The sequence below is a fragment of the Carcharodon carcharias genome, chromosome 15 (genome assembly GCF_017639515.1).
Source record: "Carcharodon carcharias isolate sCarCar2 chromosome 15, sCarCar2.pri, whole genome shotgun sequence".
Taxonomy (NCBI): domain Eukaryota; kingdom Metazoa; phylum Chordata; class Chondrichthyes; order Lamniformes; family Lamnidae; genus Carcharodon; species Carcharodon carcharias.
In genome coordinates this window covers 69793963-69814714 of record NC_054481.1, presented here as the reverse complement: position 1 = coordinate 69814714, position 20752 = coordinate 69793963, and the positions used below count along the sequence as shown (strand labels likewise).

The window sequence follows — 20752 nt, the reverse complement described above, 5'->3', positions numbered from 1 at the left end:
CATGTGAATGGAAGCAGCGAGAACGCTTTGGTGCCTGCCAGCACTGGGGATAGAGACACTCGGTGTCAAAGTGTGGGAGGGGAGGAGGAAATCGAGAGGCTGGAGTTGCAACTGGATGCCAGCATTAAACAATTTAAAACTCTTTTATTCATTAGGGTTGACTGCCAAGGATTTTCTAGATGTGATTCCTGTTGGTTAAGCAGAATATTAGGGAAGGAGTGAATGGTGGCCAGAAGCTAGTTGACGAGAAGAAGAGGGCCAAGGACAAGCAAGCCGAGATTGTGTGGAAGTATGGGTGAGGACATATGGGGAGACTGACATCCACAAGCAGATCACGACATTTCACAGACATCGCTCGTACTGATTATTGATGATACTCCGTTCTGGAAGTAGAAGAATTGACTATTATATGCAAACTTTGTTTTGGTGTTTATGATTTTATTACAATCGTCAAATACAAGGAAATCTTTCTTGTTTTTGGTGCTATAACAGTCAACCATCAATCCAAGTGGTAGAATAATATACAGAAACTCAACAAGCAAAATATGTTCCCTTTTCATAATTCTAGAAGCATGATGATTTTCATACATTCTAAAAAACACACATCAGCCTTATTCAGTCTTTTTAAAGGCATCCTTTTTCCAGCGTATTCTTCCATTTCCTGTCACGTCTACATTTTGTATCTGCCATCTCTGTCATAATTTTCCTGACATCTCTGCTGTAAGGAAACGCATGTCCTGGGTTCGAGGTGTCAGAAAAAGAGGCATAGGCCTGTCACTAGGTGGGCTCGGACCTACAGTATGCATACGCCTTCATAGCCACGTATGAGGTGGAAGGGATGTTTTCTGCATTGCCACCTTTTTCTGTTACAATGCATAGAGCAGTTTAGTACAAGTACACCCAGTGGAACTCAAAGCCAAAGCCTGTTCCAAGGTCTTCACTGACCTTAGGTGTCCAGGGAGCAGGACAAAGACATTTGACCAAGTCTTTCCTTTTCATTTCTATTGCTCCCTAAGATATTTGGATGCTATTGAAGCTAACTGCTGATGAAGATCAGAAACCAGAAAGCCTTAAAGTTAAAGATCTGAAAGACCGACAGTTCCACAAAAGTATACACCCATTCTCACAGTTGCTAGACCAAGCCAGGAGTGCACAGGATAGGAAAGTTGCCCCATTCATTCCGTACACATATATCTAACCACAAATACAGTACTTATCATAAACTAGCAGAGGAGATAGATAGAAACTGCTCCCATTGGCAGAAGGGTCAAGAACTAGAAGACACTGATTTAAGGTGATTGGCAAAAGAACCAAAAGCAACATGAGGGAAACCTTTTTTTTACTCAATGAGTGGTTAGGATCTGGAATGCACCATCTGAAAGGGTGGAGGAGACAGGTTCTATCATGGGTTTCAAAAGGGAATTGCATAAGCACCTAAAAATATTTGCAGGGTTACAGGGAAGGGGTGGCAGAATGGAGCTAGCGGAGCAACTCTTGCAGAGAGCTGGCACAGACATAATGGGCCAAATAGCCTCCTTCTGTGCTGTAATTATTCTATGATAAAACCAAATTTATATTTGGTTGTTATTTGCAACAGTTTATTTTCATTTCAAAAGGCTTGGGTTGCCTCCAGCAATTCTGGAACAGAATTCTATGAAAGGTCATAGAGCTGAAATGTTAACTCTGCTTTTCTCTCCATAGACGTTGGTTGACCTGAGTATTTCCAACATGCTTTGTTTTTATTTCAGGTTTCCAGCAGGTGCAGTATTTTGCTTTTGAGAAAAAATCAAATCTAATTAAACAAGACACATGAGACAAGGTATGAATTAGCTTAAGTGACAGTTCCAGCAGTGGTCTAGGTGTTACTTAGACAAAAAGAAAAGCACCTCACCTCATCAATTTCCTTGATCCAACGATCAATCCCATCAAAGGACCATCTATTAGTGATGTCATAAACTAAGAGTATACCCTGAGAAACAAAACAATTTTCAACAATTCCATTAATTGCATCGTTTTTCTAAGAGCATAGGTAAATGCATCGAAATAAGAAGTTTAGTCACAACATTCATTGAATTGAAGTTGTAGATATAACCAGCTGAATATACATGAGCAATGGGAATCAAGGAAAACAGAAGGCAACTACTATAGGAGCTTCCAAGACAGCAAAATCAAAACTGCTATTGTGCAATTCTATATAAGCTATATAACTTAAAATAAATACTTACATTTATATGTTGCACAAAGTGCTCTTTCCACACAATTAGTTTTTCAAATAGTGACAATTTAAATTAAGGGCCCCCAATGACAAAGCTGCAAGAGCATGGCATGTAGTTGAACATCAGAGCCATATAATTAAATTATAGGCTTCAATTTCCATCGTCTTTTATTTTAGATTTCTGCTATTATTTTGGATATATATCTGTAAACGGCACTCGTGTAACATGGCAATTAAGGATGTGAAGAAAGCATGGCAGATGGATTTAAGTATGAAGAAATGTGAAGTGATGCACTTTGGGATGAATACTATGGAAAGACAGCATGCTACAAAAAGCCTAGATAAGCAGAAATACCTTGATACCCAAATAGACAAATTGTTCAGGGTGGCAGGGCAAGTTGGTAAGGTGTTTCAAAAGCATTTGGGTTACTTGAATTTATAAATAATAGAATATACAGGCAAAGATATGATGCTGAAACTTCATAAATCACTGGTTAGGCTGCAGCTGGAGTATTGTGGACAATTCTGGTCAGAACACTTCAGCTAACATATAAAGGTCTTAGAGAGAAGATTTACCAGTTAGGAGGAACTTCAATTTTGAGCAAAGTGCCCACTAGGCTATATGCATGCACTGCTGTGCAGAAGCCTGCAAGATACAGCTAAGTTCAAGTACCATGCTTTTGTGGACACAAAAAAATTAATGGTACTGCGCACTGAAAATCTGGCCATGCACACCAAATTTTAAAGGGAACAAGGGACTTTGGAATAGTTAAGATGGTTCTCTTTGAAACAGAAAAGACTAAGAGATGACCTAATGGAGAAGTAAATAAGGGAAAAGCATTCCCTCTGATGAGTGAATCAAAGGCCATGGATTTAAAATAATTAGCAAAAGATCTGAAGGCAAAGGATAATTGTTTTCCAATTGGTTATCAGGATCTGGAACTTCGTACCCGAAAAAATGTGGTGGAAGCTGATTCCATAAATAATTTTAAGAGGAAGTTGGATAAGTACTTGAAGTATAGTTAGAGGCAAAATATGGATTTGTGGGACATAGCACAACTGTTCTTGCAAAGAGCAGCCCAGGCACAACAGGTCAAATAGAGTCTTGCAGCACAATAATGTGCATTTATACAGTGCCTTCAGTAAATAAGTCCCAAGGAACTTCAAAAAGTTTGTGAAACGGTTAAGTGCTGGTGCAGCAAGCTGGAACATTTATATACTCTTTTGTATGAAACCAGACATATGAGATGGGGGAGGGGTGGGGGTACTAAATGAAAATAAGCCTCTGATGGTGCAGTCACTATGCCAGTGATAAAATCATGGAGTTTACTCTACTCTACTCAATTACTTCAAGTTGCAGGTATTAGCTCTACCATTGGAATGATGTGTAAACAGGGACAGGGAACTCAACCTTTTGTTCTGTGCAGTTATCTCAACACATATATGTTAAAAACAAACCTATTTACTGGAATGGAAAAGGGCCAGGAGTTCTTGTGAACTAGCCAATATTTCTCTCCTAACGAACATAACTAAAACAGACTATTTGGTCATTTATCTATCTCATTGTGGTTTGTGGGACTTTGCTGTGCACAAAGCAATGCTTTATTTGCGTACATAACAACAGTTACTGGATTTCAAATTATTTTATATCATTTTATTGGCTTCAAAGTACTTTGTTATGCCCTGAGGTTGTGAAAAGTGTTACATTACTACAAATTCTCTTTCTTTCTTTCCTTTAACTGGAGGAAATTACATCTCATCTCAGAATTGGATGAGCAAGCAGTATGACACCACAGAAGGAGTGGAGAGGTTGAGTGAAGCGGTGGAAGTTGTCAGTGCACTTGTGGAACTTGACCTAATGGCAAAAAATTATTTTCTAATAAAAGATAACCCATTTATGGGAGCCTCCACATTTATTTCACTGTCACTCACTCCGCTCTAAATGCTGCCCACTGAACACCATTGCCAGTGCCCCTCAATTAATCAAATAGTCCTAGCTCCGTGGTCTTCTCTCCAGACACAAGCATTTTGAATTTCCTGCATCCTGAGACTTGATGAAGCCTCCTCTTTGTTTGTTTTGCATCAGTAAGAGAGCAGCCTTTTTCCTTCAATGAGGGAAGTAGCCTTTTTCAATTTTCCTGGCTTAAGAAGTTGAAAAGTTGAAGTCAACAATATTAAAATATTCTTGAAAGAGGGTATGAATGAATACAGCTATTCTGGGGTGTTGAGGGCCAGATAAGTTCACTGGCAAGACACATCTTTTCTATATTATGTAACCATCAGAACTTATTATTTGGTACCCATATCAACGGTGGAGGAAAATTATATCCTCGCACTTCGTTTTACAGAGGAAGCAACCACCTTAAAGGAAACAGGGGAATATACTCATTTCATATACAATTCAATTACAAAGATTAAACCAAGAAAACTGAATGGAACAGAAATGATAGCAGCAGTATACCTTTGTCTGGCATTTAAATCAAAAATTTTCCTTTAAAAATCATCAGTTTTTGTGGCTACTTTATTTTTATGGAAACAGAATTACTAACTAGCTATAGAGTCCTCTGTGGTTTCAAATCCAGATTATTTCTGGTTAGTAAAAATAGCTTGGTTTCTTTGCAAGATTAGGTTCCCCAGGGTTAAACAGAACTGAAATTAAACTTTCTTACACACGTTTTGAATGAGTTATGAGTCAGTGATAAGAATCCCAACCACAGTTTAGAATCAATAGCTGAATTTGGATGCCAATTTCTGCTCCCACTTATGTTCTTATGAAAGTTACCTTGGTACACAGTGGCAGCCAAATTCCCCGTGAGTTTTGCGAAGTTGCTGCATGTGCACATTATTTTTCCATTAAATATGCCACAGAAAGTTAAGGCTGGTATGTAACAGCATAATTACTTTATTAAATGAGAAGTTTTATGTTCCTACAATGCCTATAAACCTCTCAGGCCCAAATTTTTAAAAAACATTTCTTCTTTCTCACTTTTAATCCAATGTTTCTTCCCCACTTGTCATTTCTTTCTGTAACTGCATCCTTAACTCTCATAGGTTAAGGATCTAGAATGTTGGTCACCGAGGTCTCGGGTGTCTAGGTGCCCTATTATCAGTTCACATTTCCAGCAATTTACATGGACAAAATATTGGAGCAGAAGGGCGAGGGAAAATGTCTAATGAGCAATGGCAAGAAATGCCACCCCACCAATAAATATATAGATACAATAGTCAACTACAGTTAATTCATTTTTGATAATACAAGTCAAATTTTCAGTCAGGATATTTTTATTGTAGGTTTTTTAATTAAGAGGAAAAGTGTTTAGCAGCATACTCAGATTGCTTTTCAATTTTACTAACTTTTGTTTGGTAGTACAGAACTTGAATATTGCTGAAAAGAGACATGTTGCCGAAGCTCCACTATTGTCTATCACAGCCTACCGTAACCAGTCAATATAAGCATTTGAATCAAGATTGATCTTATCAGCAATCTTGCAAATAAGGGCCTAGTCATTTGCTCATTTTGCAAGCTCACCTTTCAAGCAGGAAACTATTCTCTGCAAACAAAAGGAAATATGCTCAAGCCTGTGCCATTTCTGAATTATCCCCAAGCGTGGGGAGTCGATACTTCCCTGTTGCTTTCTCCATGGTAACACCTCAGCCAGAGTCTACCTGCCAACCTGTGAATCAGTACCCCTTTTCTCCTGCAGCATAAATTGTAGTCAGTGTTTGAATTTGGCATATTGCATTTGTTCTGATAAATGCAAAACAAAAAGCTTTGGCAATATGTCTCTCTTTTCAGCAATAGCTTAACTTTGTAAATTCACAAGAAATTGAGTACTTCTCTTTTCTTAGTGAAAAGACAAAGAATTGTATTCTTGTAAAGCCTAAAATAGATTCTTAACCTATTAACTCTTATTAACTTGGTAGCACAACCACATTATATGTTAACTCTTGCTTTTAAATCTTAATGTAGAAAAGCTTAATCGAAGTATAATTTCCCTCCAGCACAGTCACTTTATGGTTCAGCTGTGTCACTATGGGAAATTAACAAAATTGGGGTGAAATGCCAAAAACATCTTAGCCCAGTAATGTACTATTAACTAGATCACAGATTACTTAACTTCATTTCACCAAAACATTAGAATCAAAAAAGGGGATTTTAACAATGAGGTTTAAAGAAATTTTCGACAGAAACCTATTTATGAATGCTTATTAAGATCTTAGAGACTTGCCAATGCCCGAAAAGTGTTCTATTCTCCAACACCAACATGATATCAAACTACTCAATGTGTCCCATTAGCGAAACTAAGTTTTTAAACAGTTCTTCCAATATTATAGGCACACCACCAGCCTGGAATAAAGCTGCCCACAACAATCTAGTGATCTCTGTGGCGTTTTTTCCCCTTTTCTGACAGTGCTTTAAAGCTGGTGCCAAGACAAGGGAATAACTTCGCATGCAGCAGCAGCGATGTCAGCAAGTAAACACCCAGTCACATTGAGGTATTCCCCACACAGCAAACCAGTTAAAGCACTTAATATCCTTCATCTTTAATTGAAGTTTTCAGATAGCAAAATAAATTATCGCATTAAGATAGAAGCTGAAATGAAGTTAAAAAAAACTTTAAAAAGATTCTTCATCTTTTTAAAGAAGATGTGGGTTCTTATAGAAAAACATTTCACATCCCAAATATAAAAATTAGCTTTTCAGGGTCAGGGAGTGTTTTAGCAGTAATTATGAAGTCAGTACACCGTTAAAGCCCAATTAAGTCTCATTCAACAAGGTGCAACTTTCTCAAGGGTTTTTAAACAGTGAGACTAATAGCAAGGGTGGAAGTTGTGTTAATTCAATTGATTCTCACTGATTAGTCATTGCGTGCCTCAACAGTGTACTCTCTGGAGAACCACAGAATCACTTTGGGAGTCCGCACATGCAAAGATTGCTCTAATTTCAGTGGAGTAATGATGGTGGAGGCTGATGGCTTCCTCCGTCATAACAAAATCTGAGCTTCCATCCTATTTCAACAATTAGTGAATTTTTGTCTTCCGTTAAGCAGAGCGATGGTAGAGCTGGGGAATGGAACACTTGCCCATTTTGGGCACACAATACAGGTGTCAAGCGCACTCAGATAACATAGTGTCATTAGACGTAGAATATAGCTTCCTAGATAATGGACCAGCCGCAATCTCAGCAACCTACTACACCTGTGATATATTTACTATTGAATTTGCTTTAATTATATAGAATTTCTAGTTTAGTGCTTATTTCGACAACATTTCAAATTTAAAATACATAAACTTTTTTCCTCACATCCACTTCTGATGTTGCACAATTAACAAGGGTGCTCAACAGCAGACCAGAAGATCGCTTATTCCCTTCCCAATACCAAGAAAGTACATATTTCTTGTACTCAGATCTCTATAATTAAACTTGCAGTTTATGGAAAACAGCCATTTAATCCAGACCATTCTACTTCATTATGCAGTTCATCAGTAGTCAACTATGCTGACCTAGCAGACCCCTTATGGCAATTTATCGTGGGTTTTAAAAAATATAGTCACGCGGAATACAATTACATTGTCAACAGGTAGAATGCAACAATATGCTGCTTAAAAGAGATTTGTAACTCATTAGGTTTATGCACCAATCAAGTTTTGCAATTTATTTTATGTGGTGGCAGATTTTTTGAAACAAAAGTAGTCTAGATATTTCTGTACTTTTATTTGACTTTAATAATCAGAATAATCACTTAATCTAAATTTTGCATACCTGTGCACCCCTGGAATAGGACCTAAAGATCGTGCAGAACCTCCCCTGACCCGAAGTGTCCCTGAAACAAAGAACAAATTTATCAGCAAAATAACATTCTTTCAAAGCAATTACCTCAAAACTGATGTTAGAATTGCTTAACATCTGCTCTTGGGGTAAAACACACAGGTGGCAATAATTTGGCAAAATTATCAAAACTTCTCCTCCAAGATCAGTAAATGAGTTTCCAACTTAAAAGAATTGTAGAAAATACTTTCATTCTGTAAACTGATGTTGGGACAAATAACCTATTTCCCTATTATTGAAATAATTTGTATTTTTACATTTGTATGTGGATTTATGGCATTTTGTGTCATTGAAGCTTCACAAACTGCTTCATTTAATTTGTTACTTGCCCAGGTATCAGAATTGGGTTGCTATCTGGACACAAATATCAACACGAGAAGCGATTTCATTGAAACCTACAAATTTCTGAAGAGACTTGATAGGGTAGATGCTGAGAGATTGTTTCCATTGGTTGGGGAATGTAAAATGCAGGGGGAGTGTCTCAGGATAAGCAGATGATCATTTGGGACTAAGATGAGAGAAAATTATTTCACTCAAAGGGTTGTGAATCTTTGGAATTCTCTTCCCAGAGGGTTGTGGATGCTCCATCATTGAATACTTTTAAGGCTGAAATAGACAGATTTTTGGTGTCTCAAAGAATCAAGGGAAGTGGGGAATGGACAGTAGAGCTGAAGCCCAAGGTCAGCCATAATCAGATTGAATGGCAGAACAGGCTCAACAGGCTGCAATTTATATTCAGCCTTTGTTGATCTGACTCTAGCCTTCGACACAGCTAGTTTATGGAAGATCGTGGCAAAATTTGGCTGTCCAGAAAAATTCATCATTATTGTATGGCAATTCCACAATGGCATGCTTGTTCATGTCCTGGATGGTGGAGAATATTCTGACGCCTTCGTATTCACAAATGGAGTGAAGTTGCAATGGGTATTGGCTCCTATCCTGCTCAGCATGATGCTCTGTCATGTGTTAGCAAAAGTGGCATCCACGATAGATATCGCACAAACTGCAAGGTTTTTCATTTAAGATTACAAGCTAAACCAAAACGCATGAAACTCAAGAGTCATAGAAGTCCACAGCACAGAGAAAGGCCCTTCGGCCCATCGGGTCTGCGGCAGTCAAACAAGTACCTAACTATTCTAATTCCATTTTCCAGCACTAGGCCCATAGCCTTGTATGCCATGGCATCGCAAATGCACATCCAAATACTCCTTAAATGTTATGAGGGTTTCTGCCTCTACCACCCCTTCAGGCAGTGAGTTCCAGATTCCCACCACCCTCTGGGTGAAAAAAATTCTTCCTCACATCCCCTCTAAACCTCCTGCCCCTTATCTTAAATCTATGCCCCCTGGTTATTGATCCCTCCACCAAGGGGAAAAATTCCTTCCTGTCTACCCCATGTCCCTCAATTTTATACACCTCAATCATGTCCCCCCCTCAATTTCCTTTGCTCCAAGGAAAATAACCCCAGTCTATCCAATCTCTCCTCATAACTAAAACTCTCCAGCCCAGGCAACATCCTGGTAAATCTCTGACTCTCTAGTGCAATCACTTCCTTCCTATGATGCAGATTCCAGAACTGCTCACAATACTCTAGCTGTGGCCTAACCAGTGTTTTATACAGTTCCAGCATAACCTCCCTGTGGTCCATAACTTTATTTTCGCTGATGAATGTGCCCTAAATGTCTGTTCAGAAAAAGAAATGCAACAAAGAATGGACCACTTCTCTTCTGCATGTGGTAACTGTGGTCTCATCATCAGAACCAAAAAGACTGAAGTCACATCACAACAAAAGCAGTACGTGAAGCTACCTATCAACCACCGAGCCAACAGTCAAAGCGAAGCAACGGCCAAATTTAACTACTTTGGCAGCCCCTTCTTGGGGTAGTTCACACTGACAACAAAGTCAGTGCCATAATAGTTAAGGCCATGTTGCCTTTGATAAGCTTCAAAAACAAACAGAAAGAGAAGTCTCTCAATAAAAGTGAAGGTACAAGAGCAGTTGTCCTTCTCACTCTCTTGTGTGCTTATGAATGAATAGTTTACTCCAGGCACACAAACAAGTTACATTACTTTCACATGACCTGCTTGTGACGATTAATCACTGGATAAGAGGCTGGATTTTACACTTCCCTGCCGCTGGATTTGAAGGCAGGTGGGGCATGTAAAATCCAGCTGCAGGCAGCCTGCTGCCGACCAGCCCACTCCAGCGTAATTTTACCACTGGCGAGGGTCACTTATGGGTCTTATCCTGCCACCACCGGGATTTAACCAGCGGCAGAAGGGGCCCACCTCACTGTGCCAGTTGCTTGCAGGCAGGGGTGCCCCTCCTTAATGGGCACATCAGAGGGCCCTCTCCAAGGTGAGAGCCTCATTTCTCCTCTCCCTAGCCAACCTCTCAAACACCTGCCCCCCATCCTCTCTCCTTTGCCAGGCTCGGCCAGCCAATGAGCCATTAAATGGCTGTCGAGCAGCCATTCTTCACCTTGACAGGGACCACAGCGCCCTGTAAAATCCAGCCCAAGGTTCCTAAGTTTCTCTGCCTGGCCGATATTCCTAGCTTCCACAATGTGAAGACATCTCAGATAAAATGGGTAGGACATATTCCCAGAATGAGCGCTTGCTAAAAAAACTCTTCTATGGCAAGCTAATTCAAGGGGAGCGTTTGCATGGAGGCTGGAAAAAGTGCTTCAAGGGCACCCAAAGGTCTCAACATTGCTGAGACATTGTAAAGGATTGCTCTATATGGCGTAGTGTCTTCAACAATGGCATCACCTCCCATCAACAGAACAGTCGCACTAGCCAACGGGAAACGTGAACTTCACAAGCCCATGTCACAAGCACTTCTTCCACGCTAGCAATACATGTACGTAAAACATGCAACATATCTTTTCAAGCTCAAATTGGACCAATTAGACATCTTTGAACATATTTCGCTTGAAACTTAACACAATGAATTTGAATCGATGTCATGGTCATCTTTGCCCACAAAAGGACAAACACACAGTTAAAAAGGAGAAGATAAAGAATAGAAACAAGATGATAGACAGCGAGAGCAAAAAGCAAGAGGGACGGAGACTAAAATTAAACTTGGATCTGCCATAGATGCCTTGGTTGGTTCAGTGACAATCATTTCTGTATGATGTCAGAGCATTTTATGCTAGGTGACTCATGTTATTTTATATCCACCTGCATTATAATATAACACAAGGGTGCAATAATTCCTTCCTTGGGATCTTTACTGAGCATTTTGAGTGTATTTCTTTGATATTCTAGAGATGGACCAAAACATTTGGAGGGACAAAGCCCACATGAATTAAGTTGCTTCATTTCATAGTGTAGTGAACATACAGCATCGCAGTTGGGCTTGGCCTAAATAGCCAAGTGGTTATGGTACTGGGCTTGTAACCCCAAGATCAAGAGTTCAAATCTCACCATGGCAAACCATGAAACAATGTAACTTCATCTGAATAGGAACAGATGGAAACGTGTTTGTACTCGAAAGAGTTACAGCTTAGCAGTTAACAATCAATCTACTCTCTTGATTCAACCCAACTGCATAATAGTAACACACCATGCTGTCCCATAAGCAAATCATCTCACTCAACTTAAAACAAGGTGACCTCAAGCTCTCCTTCAATAATTCCTAAGTTCAGTTTCAGTGCAATCCCCACAGCTTTCTTGTTAAAAACTTGACTACCTCGGAGCTTTCTAATTCAGAAAAATCTGAATGAATGCAATGGTGGCTGACCTCTAGCTGTTCAGACATGGATCAAAAAGATTTTCCAACACAATGAACGACAAATGCATTCAGATTAAACAGTGAAGTTAGTAAATTACTTGTTGTTTACATAATTGAGCTAATGCATGGGGGATAGAGAACAACACACATGCATCTGTGTGTACTTTCTGTGTCAATTTTTTTCATTATAGCTTCCAATGTGTGCATTTATAATGGAAGTGGTTATGTAAACTTGGCAAACTGTGATTACAACCTCCTGCCAGTTTTAACAGTAGCCCCTCTGTTTGGCATCTGACAGCTGCTCAGCCCATATTGCAGAGAAAGTATGCTGCAAACAATTTAGTTCTCAGCTTCACAAATTTGTGCACAGGTAATAAAAATGGTCAAAATGTATTATTTAAAAATGAAGGCTGAATTACACCTGCAAATCACACACCAATTATCTCCTGCCCTCCAGCTCCTTTCAGCTAAAGGGGGGGTGGTACTGTAGTGGTACTGTTACTGGACTAGTAATCCAGAGGCCCAGAGTAATGGTCTGGTGACCGGAGTTCGAATTCCATCACGGCAGATGGTGGAATTTGAATTCAATTAAAATCTGGAATTAAAAGTTTAATGATGACCATGAAACCATTTCGACTGTTGTAAAAACCCCATCTAGTTCATTTTAGGGAAGGAAATCTGCTGTCCTTACCTGGTCTCGCCTACATGCAACTCCAGATCCACATCAATGTGGTTGACTCTTAAATGCCCTTTGAAATGCCAGAGCAAGCCATTCAGTTGTATCAAACAGCTAAAAAGTCTAAAAGGAATGGCCCTAATAGCACTGTGAGTGTACCTACACCACATGGACTGCAGCAGTTCAAGATGGCAGCTCACCACCACCTTCTCAGGGGCGTTTAGAGATGGGCAATAAATGCTGGCCTAGCCAGCGATGCCCACATCCCATGAATGAATAGAAAAAACTTCTCGCCATTGGGTAATAAATAATGTAAGAAGGAATAAATAACATAGCAAGTCTCCTGAGGCATCTTACTGATCACCTTCTAAAAATCTGTATAAACTACCCAACCGCTACAAAAAAAACTGCAAAAACAAAATTTGCTTTTAATAAAAACCTCCATCATCTCAGAAGTACTCTCCCACAACTAAGGAGTAATTAATCTGTAGCTGCCTTCTTATTCTTCCATCACCCCAGCCCATGAACAGGCTTTGGTTACCTTCCAGACTACTGGTTTAATTTGTATATTTGCTCCATTTTTATATGGGTGGGCCTGAAATGTGATAACTGTTTGAATAGAAAAGCAACATATTATCTAAATGCAGAGAGATTGCAGAACTCTGTGGTAGAAGGATCTAGGTGTCCTGGTATATGAATCACAAAGAGGTTAGTATGCAGGTACAGTAAGTGATTTGGCAGGCAAATGGAATGTTGTCATTTATTGCAAGGGGAATGGAATATAAAAGGAAGGATGTTTTGCTACAGTTATACAGGGCATTGGTGAGACCAGTCTTGAGTTTTAGTCTCCCTATTTAAGAAAGCATATAATTGCATTAGAATCAGTTCAGAGACGGTTTATTCGACTGATTCCTTGGATGAGTGGGCTGTTTGATAAGGAAACTTGGACAGATCAGGCCTGCATTTATTGGAGTTTAGGCGATTGAGAGTTGATTTTATTGAAACATACAAAGATCCCGAGGGGACTGGATAGAGTGGATGCTAGAAGGATCATTCCCCTTGTGGGAGTGACTAGGACTAGAGAGGGAGTTTAAAAATAAAGGGTCTCCCATTTAAGATAGAAATGGAGACAATTATTTTCTCAGAGAGAGTCATAAGTCTCTGAAACTCTCTTCCCCAGAATATTTTTAAGGTAGAGATAGATCCTTGACAAACAGGGGGGTGAAAGATTATCAGAGGTAAGCAGGAAAGTGTGCCCTCAACGCCAACCAGATCAGCCATGATCTTATTGAGTGGAGGAGCAGGCTCGAGGGGCCGAATGGCCTACTTCAAAATGTAAAAACTGATAGCAAAAGCTTCTACAAGTATATAAAGAGAGAGTAGCTAAAGTGAATGTTGATCCCTTGGAGGATGAGACTGGGGAGTTAATAGTGGGGAATGCAGAAATGGCAGAGACGTTTAATCCATATTTTGCCTCAGTTTTCATGGTGGAGGACACTGGTACTACCCCACAGTAACAGGTAGAGGGTATAGAGAAGGAGGAACTTAGAACAATTACCATCACTAGAGAAAAAGTACTGAGCAAACTACTGGGATTAAAGGGTGACAAGTCCCCAGGACCTGATGGCCTACATCTCGGGGTCTTAAAGGAAGTGGCAGCGGAGATAGTGGATGCACTGGTTATAATATTTCAAAATTCCCTGGATTCTGGAAAGGTTCCAGTGGATTGGAAAAATGCTAATATGCTTTTATTCGAAAAGGGTGGTTTGGTGGGGCGGGGCGGGGCGGGGGGGGGGGGGGGGGGGGGGGGGGGAGGCAGAAAGTAGGTGACCATAGACCTGTTAGTTTAACGTCTTTCGTTGGGAAATTGTTGGAACCATTATTAAGGAAGTAGTGATGGGGCATTTGGAAAGTCAAAATGTAATCCATCAGAGTCAGCATTTTTTTTTATGAAGAGTAAAACATGTTTGACTAATTTGCTAGAGTTCTTTGAAGATGTGACAAGCAAAGTGGATAATGGGGATCCTGTAGATGTAGTATATCTGGACTTCCAGAAGGCCTTTGATAAGGTGCTTCACAAAAGATTAATACACAAGATAAGATCACAGAGTTGCGGTAATATATTAGCTTGGATAGAGGATTGGCTAACCAATAAAAAGCAGAGAGTCGGGATAAATAGGTCTTTTTCTGGATGGCAGACTGTAACTAGTGGGGTGCCACAGGGTTCAGTCCTTGGGCCCCAACTATTTACAATCTATATTAATAACTTGGATTCAGGGATAGAAGGTACCATAGCTAAATTCGCAGATGATACCAAAATTGGTGGGAAAGTAAGTTGCAATGAAGAAATAAGAAATTTACAAATGGATATGGATAGGTTAGGTGAATGGGCCAAAATGTGGCAGGTGGAGTTTAACGTGTTTGGTTGGAAGAATAAAAAGGTGACTTATTATTTAAATGGAGAGAAACTTCAGAATACTTCAGTGCAGAAGGATCTGGGTGTCCTTGTGCATGAATCGCTGAAAGTTAGTATGCAGGTACAGCAGGTAATAAGGAAGGCAAATGGAATCTTGGCATTTATTGCTAAAGGAATAAAGTATAAAAATAGGCAAGTGTTGTTGCAACTGTACAAGGCTTTGGTGAGATCATACCTGGAGTACTGTGCACAATTTTGGTCCCCTTACTTGAGGAAGGATGTAGTTGCATTGGAGGCGGTTGAGGAGGTTCACTAGATTGATTCCAGAATTGCAGGGCTTGTCTTGTGAGGAGAGAATGAGCAGTTTAGGCCTATACTTGCTAGAGTTTAGAAGAATGAGAGGAGATCCAACTGATGTATGTAAGATGCTAAAGGCAGTAGACAAAGTAGACATGGAACAGATGTTTCCCCTTGTGGGGCATTCTAGAGCGAGAGGCCATAGTTTTAGGCTAAGGGGTGGTAGATTTAAATCAGAGATGAGGAGGAATTTTCTCACAGGGTCGTGAATCTGTGGAATTCACTACCTCAGAGTGCAGTGGATGCCAGGATGTTGAATAAATTTAAGGAGGTGATAGAGAGATTTTTAATTAGTAACGGGTTGAAAGGTAATGGGGAGAGGGCGGGAAATTGGAGTTGAGGCCAAAATGAGATCAGCCATGATCATATTGAATGGCGAGGCAGGCTTGAGGGGCTGAATTGCCTACTCCTGCTCTTAGTTATGTACTTCTGCTCCTAATTTATATGTTCATATGCCACCAGCCTAATTACGATTAGTAATAGAGTTGGCATTAATTAGATCAGAAATCTAGGGAGATCTTTGCTACTGAAAGAGCACAGGTTTACAAAACTGGATTTGGGTATGAAACATTATGAAAAGTAACACCGATTTCCACGTCAGACATAAATTTCTCAATAAAATATCTGAACAAATGTTCCTCAAATGAGAAGGAAAACAAATGGCATTTTCACTGTTTCTAGGAAATATGGATTTTTTCTCAAAAAGAAAATCACCCATCTAGTAACCTCAGTGCAGCATGCCAAATTATGAGTTGGTACAATATAACTTATCTAGAATCTGGGAATCTAAGTTTCTGGGAATCTTAAGTTTCTACGTTTGAAAATTTGTCACTGATTCTAAATATTAAAGCTATCCCTTTTTGAAAAAAACTATTTGAATTTCATTGGTGCAAAAACCTCTCATCAATTTACCTCCTTTCAATTTTTTCCTTTACATCACTGAATGTTATCAAGGTATTATTGAATTGCTGCGAGTAAAGGTTGCATTAAGGTTACTAAATGGATACAGTAGTTAAAAATTGCTATTTAGCTATGTATATTCATTAGTTTGGTCTTGGAAAGAATGTTCTCTTTTCCTTCAAAACAGAGTAATGGTCACTATGTGAAAATCAAACTAGTAGCAGTTTTCTTAGGTTGATTTTTAAACATAACTTCCTGCAAGATAAAAACTATTTCAGGGAATCTTTGAAATTGTGTCAATCTATTACAAATGTTCAATTCAGTATGTTACGGTTTTACATGATTGACGTATTTAACGTTACATTGATTGTAAAAATGGATAGCAAGCATTTCTAAAGGCATTAAAAAAGAGGAGAGTAAGTAAAGTGAGTGAATGACAGTGGGGAGTTAACAGTAGATAATAAGGAAATGGCGGATGAAATGAACAAATATTTTGCTTCTGTCTATAAAGGATACAAAAAACATTCCAGTAATAGCTATAAATCAGAAGGTAGAAGGGAAAGGGGAACTTGGTGAAATTAAAATCATTTGGGAAGCAGTACTGCACAAACTGATGGAGCTGCAGGCTGACAAGTTTCTAGGTCCTCATGGACTTCATCCTAGAGTCTTAAAAGAGGCGTCTAATGGAGGGAGTAGATGCACTGGTGCTAATTTTCCAAAATTGACTAGAAATTTTGGAAAGGTTCCATCAGACTGGTAAATAGCAAATAATACCCCTCTATTCAAGAAGGGAGGCAGAAAACAGGAAACTATAGGCGAGTTAGCATGACATTTGTCATGGGGAACATGTTAGAATCGATCATTAAGGAGGATACAGCTGGGCACTTAGAGAAACTCAAGGTAATTGGGAAGAGTCAGCATGATTTTGTGAAAAGGAAATCATGTTCAACCAATGTAGTGGAGTTTTTTTGAAGGAGTAACATGTGTTGTGGATAAAGGGGAGCCTGTGGACATGCTGTACTTGGATTTCAAGAAGACATCTGATAAAGGTGCTACATCAACGGTTATTGTGGAAAATAAAAGCTCATGGTGTAGGTAGTAACATATTATTATGGATGACGATTGGCTGGGTGGCAGAAAACAGAGTATGCATTAATGGGTCTTTTTCTGAATGGCAGGATGTGAGAAGTGAAGTACACAGGGATCTATGCTGGGGCCTCAGCCTTTTACAATTGATATCAATAACTTAGATGAGGGAAGTGAAAGCATGATAGCTAAATTTGCAGGTGACAGGCATTTGCAGATGGCAGGATGAATTAAAAAATCAGAGTATTACTTAAACGAGAACAGCCCCAGAATTCTGAAGTGCAGAGGGATCTAGATGTTCTGGTGCAGGAGTCACAAATAGTATGCAGGTACAGTATGTAATAAAGGCAACTAATGGAATGCTATCCTTTATTAAGAGTGGAATTCAACATAAAAGTAAGGATGTTATGCTTCAGTTATACAGGACATTGGTAAGACCACATCTTGAATAGTGTGCACAATTTTGGCCTCCTTATTCAAGGAAGGACATAAATGCATTGGAGGTGGTTCAGAGGAGGTACACTAGATTGATACCTGAAATGAACAGGTTGCCTCATGAGGAAAGGTTAAATAGACTGGGCTTGCTTCCACTGGAGTTTAGCAGAGTGAGGGATGACTTGATTGAAGTATATAAGATCCCGAACAGTATTGACAAGGTGGACTTGGAAAGGATGTTTCCTCTGGTAAATGAGTCCAGAACTATGGGCACTGTTTTAAAATTAGGCGCTGCCCTGTTGGGGCAGAGGTGAGGAGAAATTTTTTTCTGAGGGTTGTGCAACTTCTAAACTCTGCCTCCAAAATCAGTGGAGTTGGCGGTCATTGAATACTTTCAAGGTAGAGATAGATTGATTCTTGTTAGACAAGGGAATCAAAAGGTTAGCGGAGGTAGATAGGAATGTGGAATTTGAAAGCCAATAGATCAGCCATGATCTTATCGAATGGCAGAGCAGGCTTGAGGGGCCGAATGGCCTATTTCTGCTCCTATGTTCGTATGATGCAGTGCTCAACAGGAAATCCTGAATGACCACACCTCCTTTGGAGAGGCAAAGGAAGCGAAATGAACACATTTGGTTCTAGCAAGTGTCGGACACCCTTTCCTGGTGTACAAGGAATGTTTACATTTTTCTTTTAAAGCAGCTTGTACTTTGTTTTAGTTAGCTGGGATGACAACAATTTTATATAAATACACCACAGGTTCAACTATGTGTCTAATCCACAAACAATGCTTGAGTGAATGATTTTTGGCAGACAAGCAGTGGATAATCTTTTGTTACAGCAATACATTGCATTCATTTACAAAGTATCATTATGCTGTATTCTAGAGAGAAACTTCTAATAGGAATTGTTTTGCCATGAGGCATGGTAGTTTAATGTTGACTTGAGCAACCATGATCTACTTGAATGGTGGAACAGGCTTGAGGAACTGAATGCCTGCCCTGGGGAAAATAGGAAGATGAAGAAAAATAACTTTCATTTATATCACACCTTTCACGACCTTAGAACGTCCCAAACTGCATTACAGCCAATGAAGTACGTTTTAAAGTCTAATCACTGTTGTAAAGTAGGGAGGCGATGGCATATTGGTATTATCACTGGACTAATATTTCAGAGACCCAGGATAATGCTCTGGGCACCTGGGCTCAAATCCCACCACGGGAAGATGGTGAAATTTGAATTCAATAAAAATCTGGAATTAAAAGTCTGAAGACGACCATGAAACCTTTGCTGATTGTTGCAAAAAACCCATCTGGTTCACTAATGTCCTTTAGGGAAGGAAATCTACTCTCCCTACCTGGTCTGGCCTACATGTGACCCACAAAAATGTGGTTGACTCTTAAACACCTGAACAAGGGCAATTAGGGATGAGCAATAAATGCTGGCGTAGCCTGTGATGTGGCAGCTAATTTGAGCACAGCAAAGTGTCATAAAACCACAACTTGAACGGATATGTTCTTCTTTTGACACAGGTTTGCCAGGCAAACAGCCATATTCTTCTTCGAATAGCATCCATCATCAACAGTGTAATGTTAATCATCCGATAGACAGCATCTCCAACAATGCAGCATTCCCTCAGTACTACACTGAGTTGTGTGCCCAAGTCTCTGGAGTAGATCTGCAACTTTTGGACTCAGAATAAAGTGCTATCACTGAAGCACAACTGACAATCCAGAGAACTAGAGTTCAAATTCCACTATAATAATTGAAAATTGGAATTCAATTTACAAAACTTGGGAAGCAGCAACTATAAGCAATAATGACCCTGAAGCTGTTGGATTATCTTAAAAACCTATTTGATTCACTAATTGTAAGGGAATGAAGCTTGCTGTGCCTTTATCGGTCTGGCTTATATGTGACTCCAGATCCATATCAATGTGGTTGACTCTGAAATATTCTCTGAAAATGGCATAACAAGTCACTCAGTTGTATCAAAGAAACTCCTTTATTGTCTCCTTCTCATGGCAACTAGGGAGAAGTGACAAATGCTGTTCTTGTCACCAACACATAATTAGAATAGAATTATTAAATTTGTCCAGGAAAAAACTATTTTGTTTTTACTGAAAGCGAACCTTCATTAAATTGGTTAAAACGGATAAGCTTCTGTTTCACAATTATGAATATTCTAAACGTAAAGCACAACCCTTCTATTAGCACGTGCTTAAAGGTTTTCAAAGTGAAGCATATTTGTGAGAACTGAATATTTGGGTTCAATAATCTTATAGCCATATTACGTAAGAATTAAAGTTAGCTTGCAACTGTCTCTTAATCACTGAATGCTAAACACTTTGGTTAGCAATTTCAGCCAACTTTAAAGTGGCAACAGTGTGAAGTTCGATGGATTAGTCTTTAAGTGAAAGTACGTTGTCAACTCCTGACCATATGTAGTTGCAAGGATTAGATTCAGAGCTAAAGGAAACATATGCCATGGGTTTTCCTGTTCATTGTATAATAGTTTAAGAAATGGACCTGGGCAATATATGAAAAGCCTGGGGTGAGGTGGGTAAATCTACTTTGTGAAAAAACAAAATCTGTGTATGTTACTGAACCCTTCCTCATCAATATTTTGAAAAACCTGCATAAAGTACTGCCACAATAATTAATATGACAAACCAAAAAAAAATTTATAAAATATATCATCTTACCAGAGCTCTAGCTTTACACGCCTGCCATCCAGCAGGATTGTAGTGGTCTTATAGTCAATTCCTGCAAAAATAGAAGAGTTTTTTTTTGTACAATTGATCAACTTTGTGAACCTCTCCATTATTTTGTTTCAGCATTGTGCAATTTCTTCATGCCATTCTATAAATTACAAAAAGTACCAATTTGCTCCAAATTCTGGTAACATTTTCTATTTTGGTTCAAGTTCAGCAATTAACTTACAACCATACTAAATAGCTTACAACACCACACCATGAGGTGCCTCAGAAGAGATCAGTGCCAAAAGTGAAAATAGTACAGTATAACTCTCACCAGACAGCTGTGAGCAGTGATCTGTACACCGCTGTTGACCATACTTCTGAAAGGTTTCAATGAAA

General features: G+C 39.3%; 1 protein-coding gene across 1 annotated transcript in view; it reads right to left on the bottom strand.

The window, feature by feature from the left end:
* The window catches only part of rab40c (RAB40c, member RAS oncogene family), an 85404-nt gene that overhangs the window by 14290 nt on the left and 50362 nt on the right, over positions 1-20752 (bottom strand). The window contains exons 2-4 of the mRNA XM_041207414.1: positions 20360-20420; positions 7980-8040; positions 1892-1969 (exon numbers count right to left, since the gene is read on the bottom strand). Of these exons, the coding sequence (XP_041063348.1) occupies positions 1892-1969; positions 7980-8040; positions 20360-20420 (200 nt within the window). The remainder of the gene's footprint in view (positions 1-1891; positions 1970-7979; positions 8041-20359; positions 20421-20752) is intronic.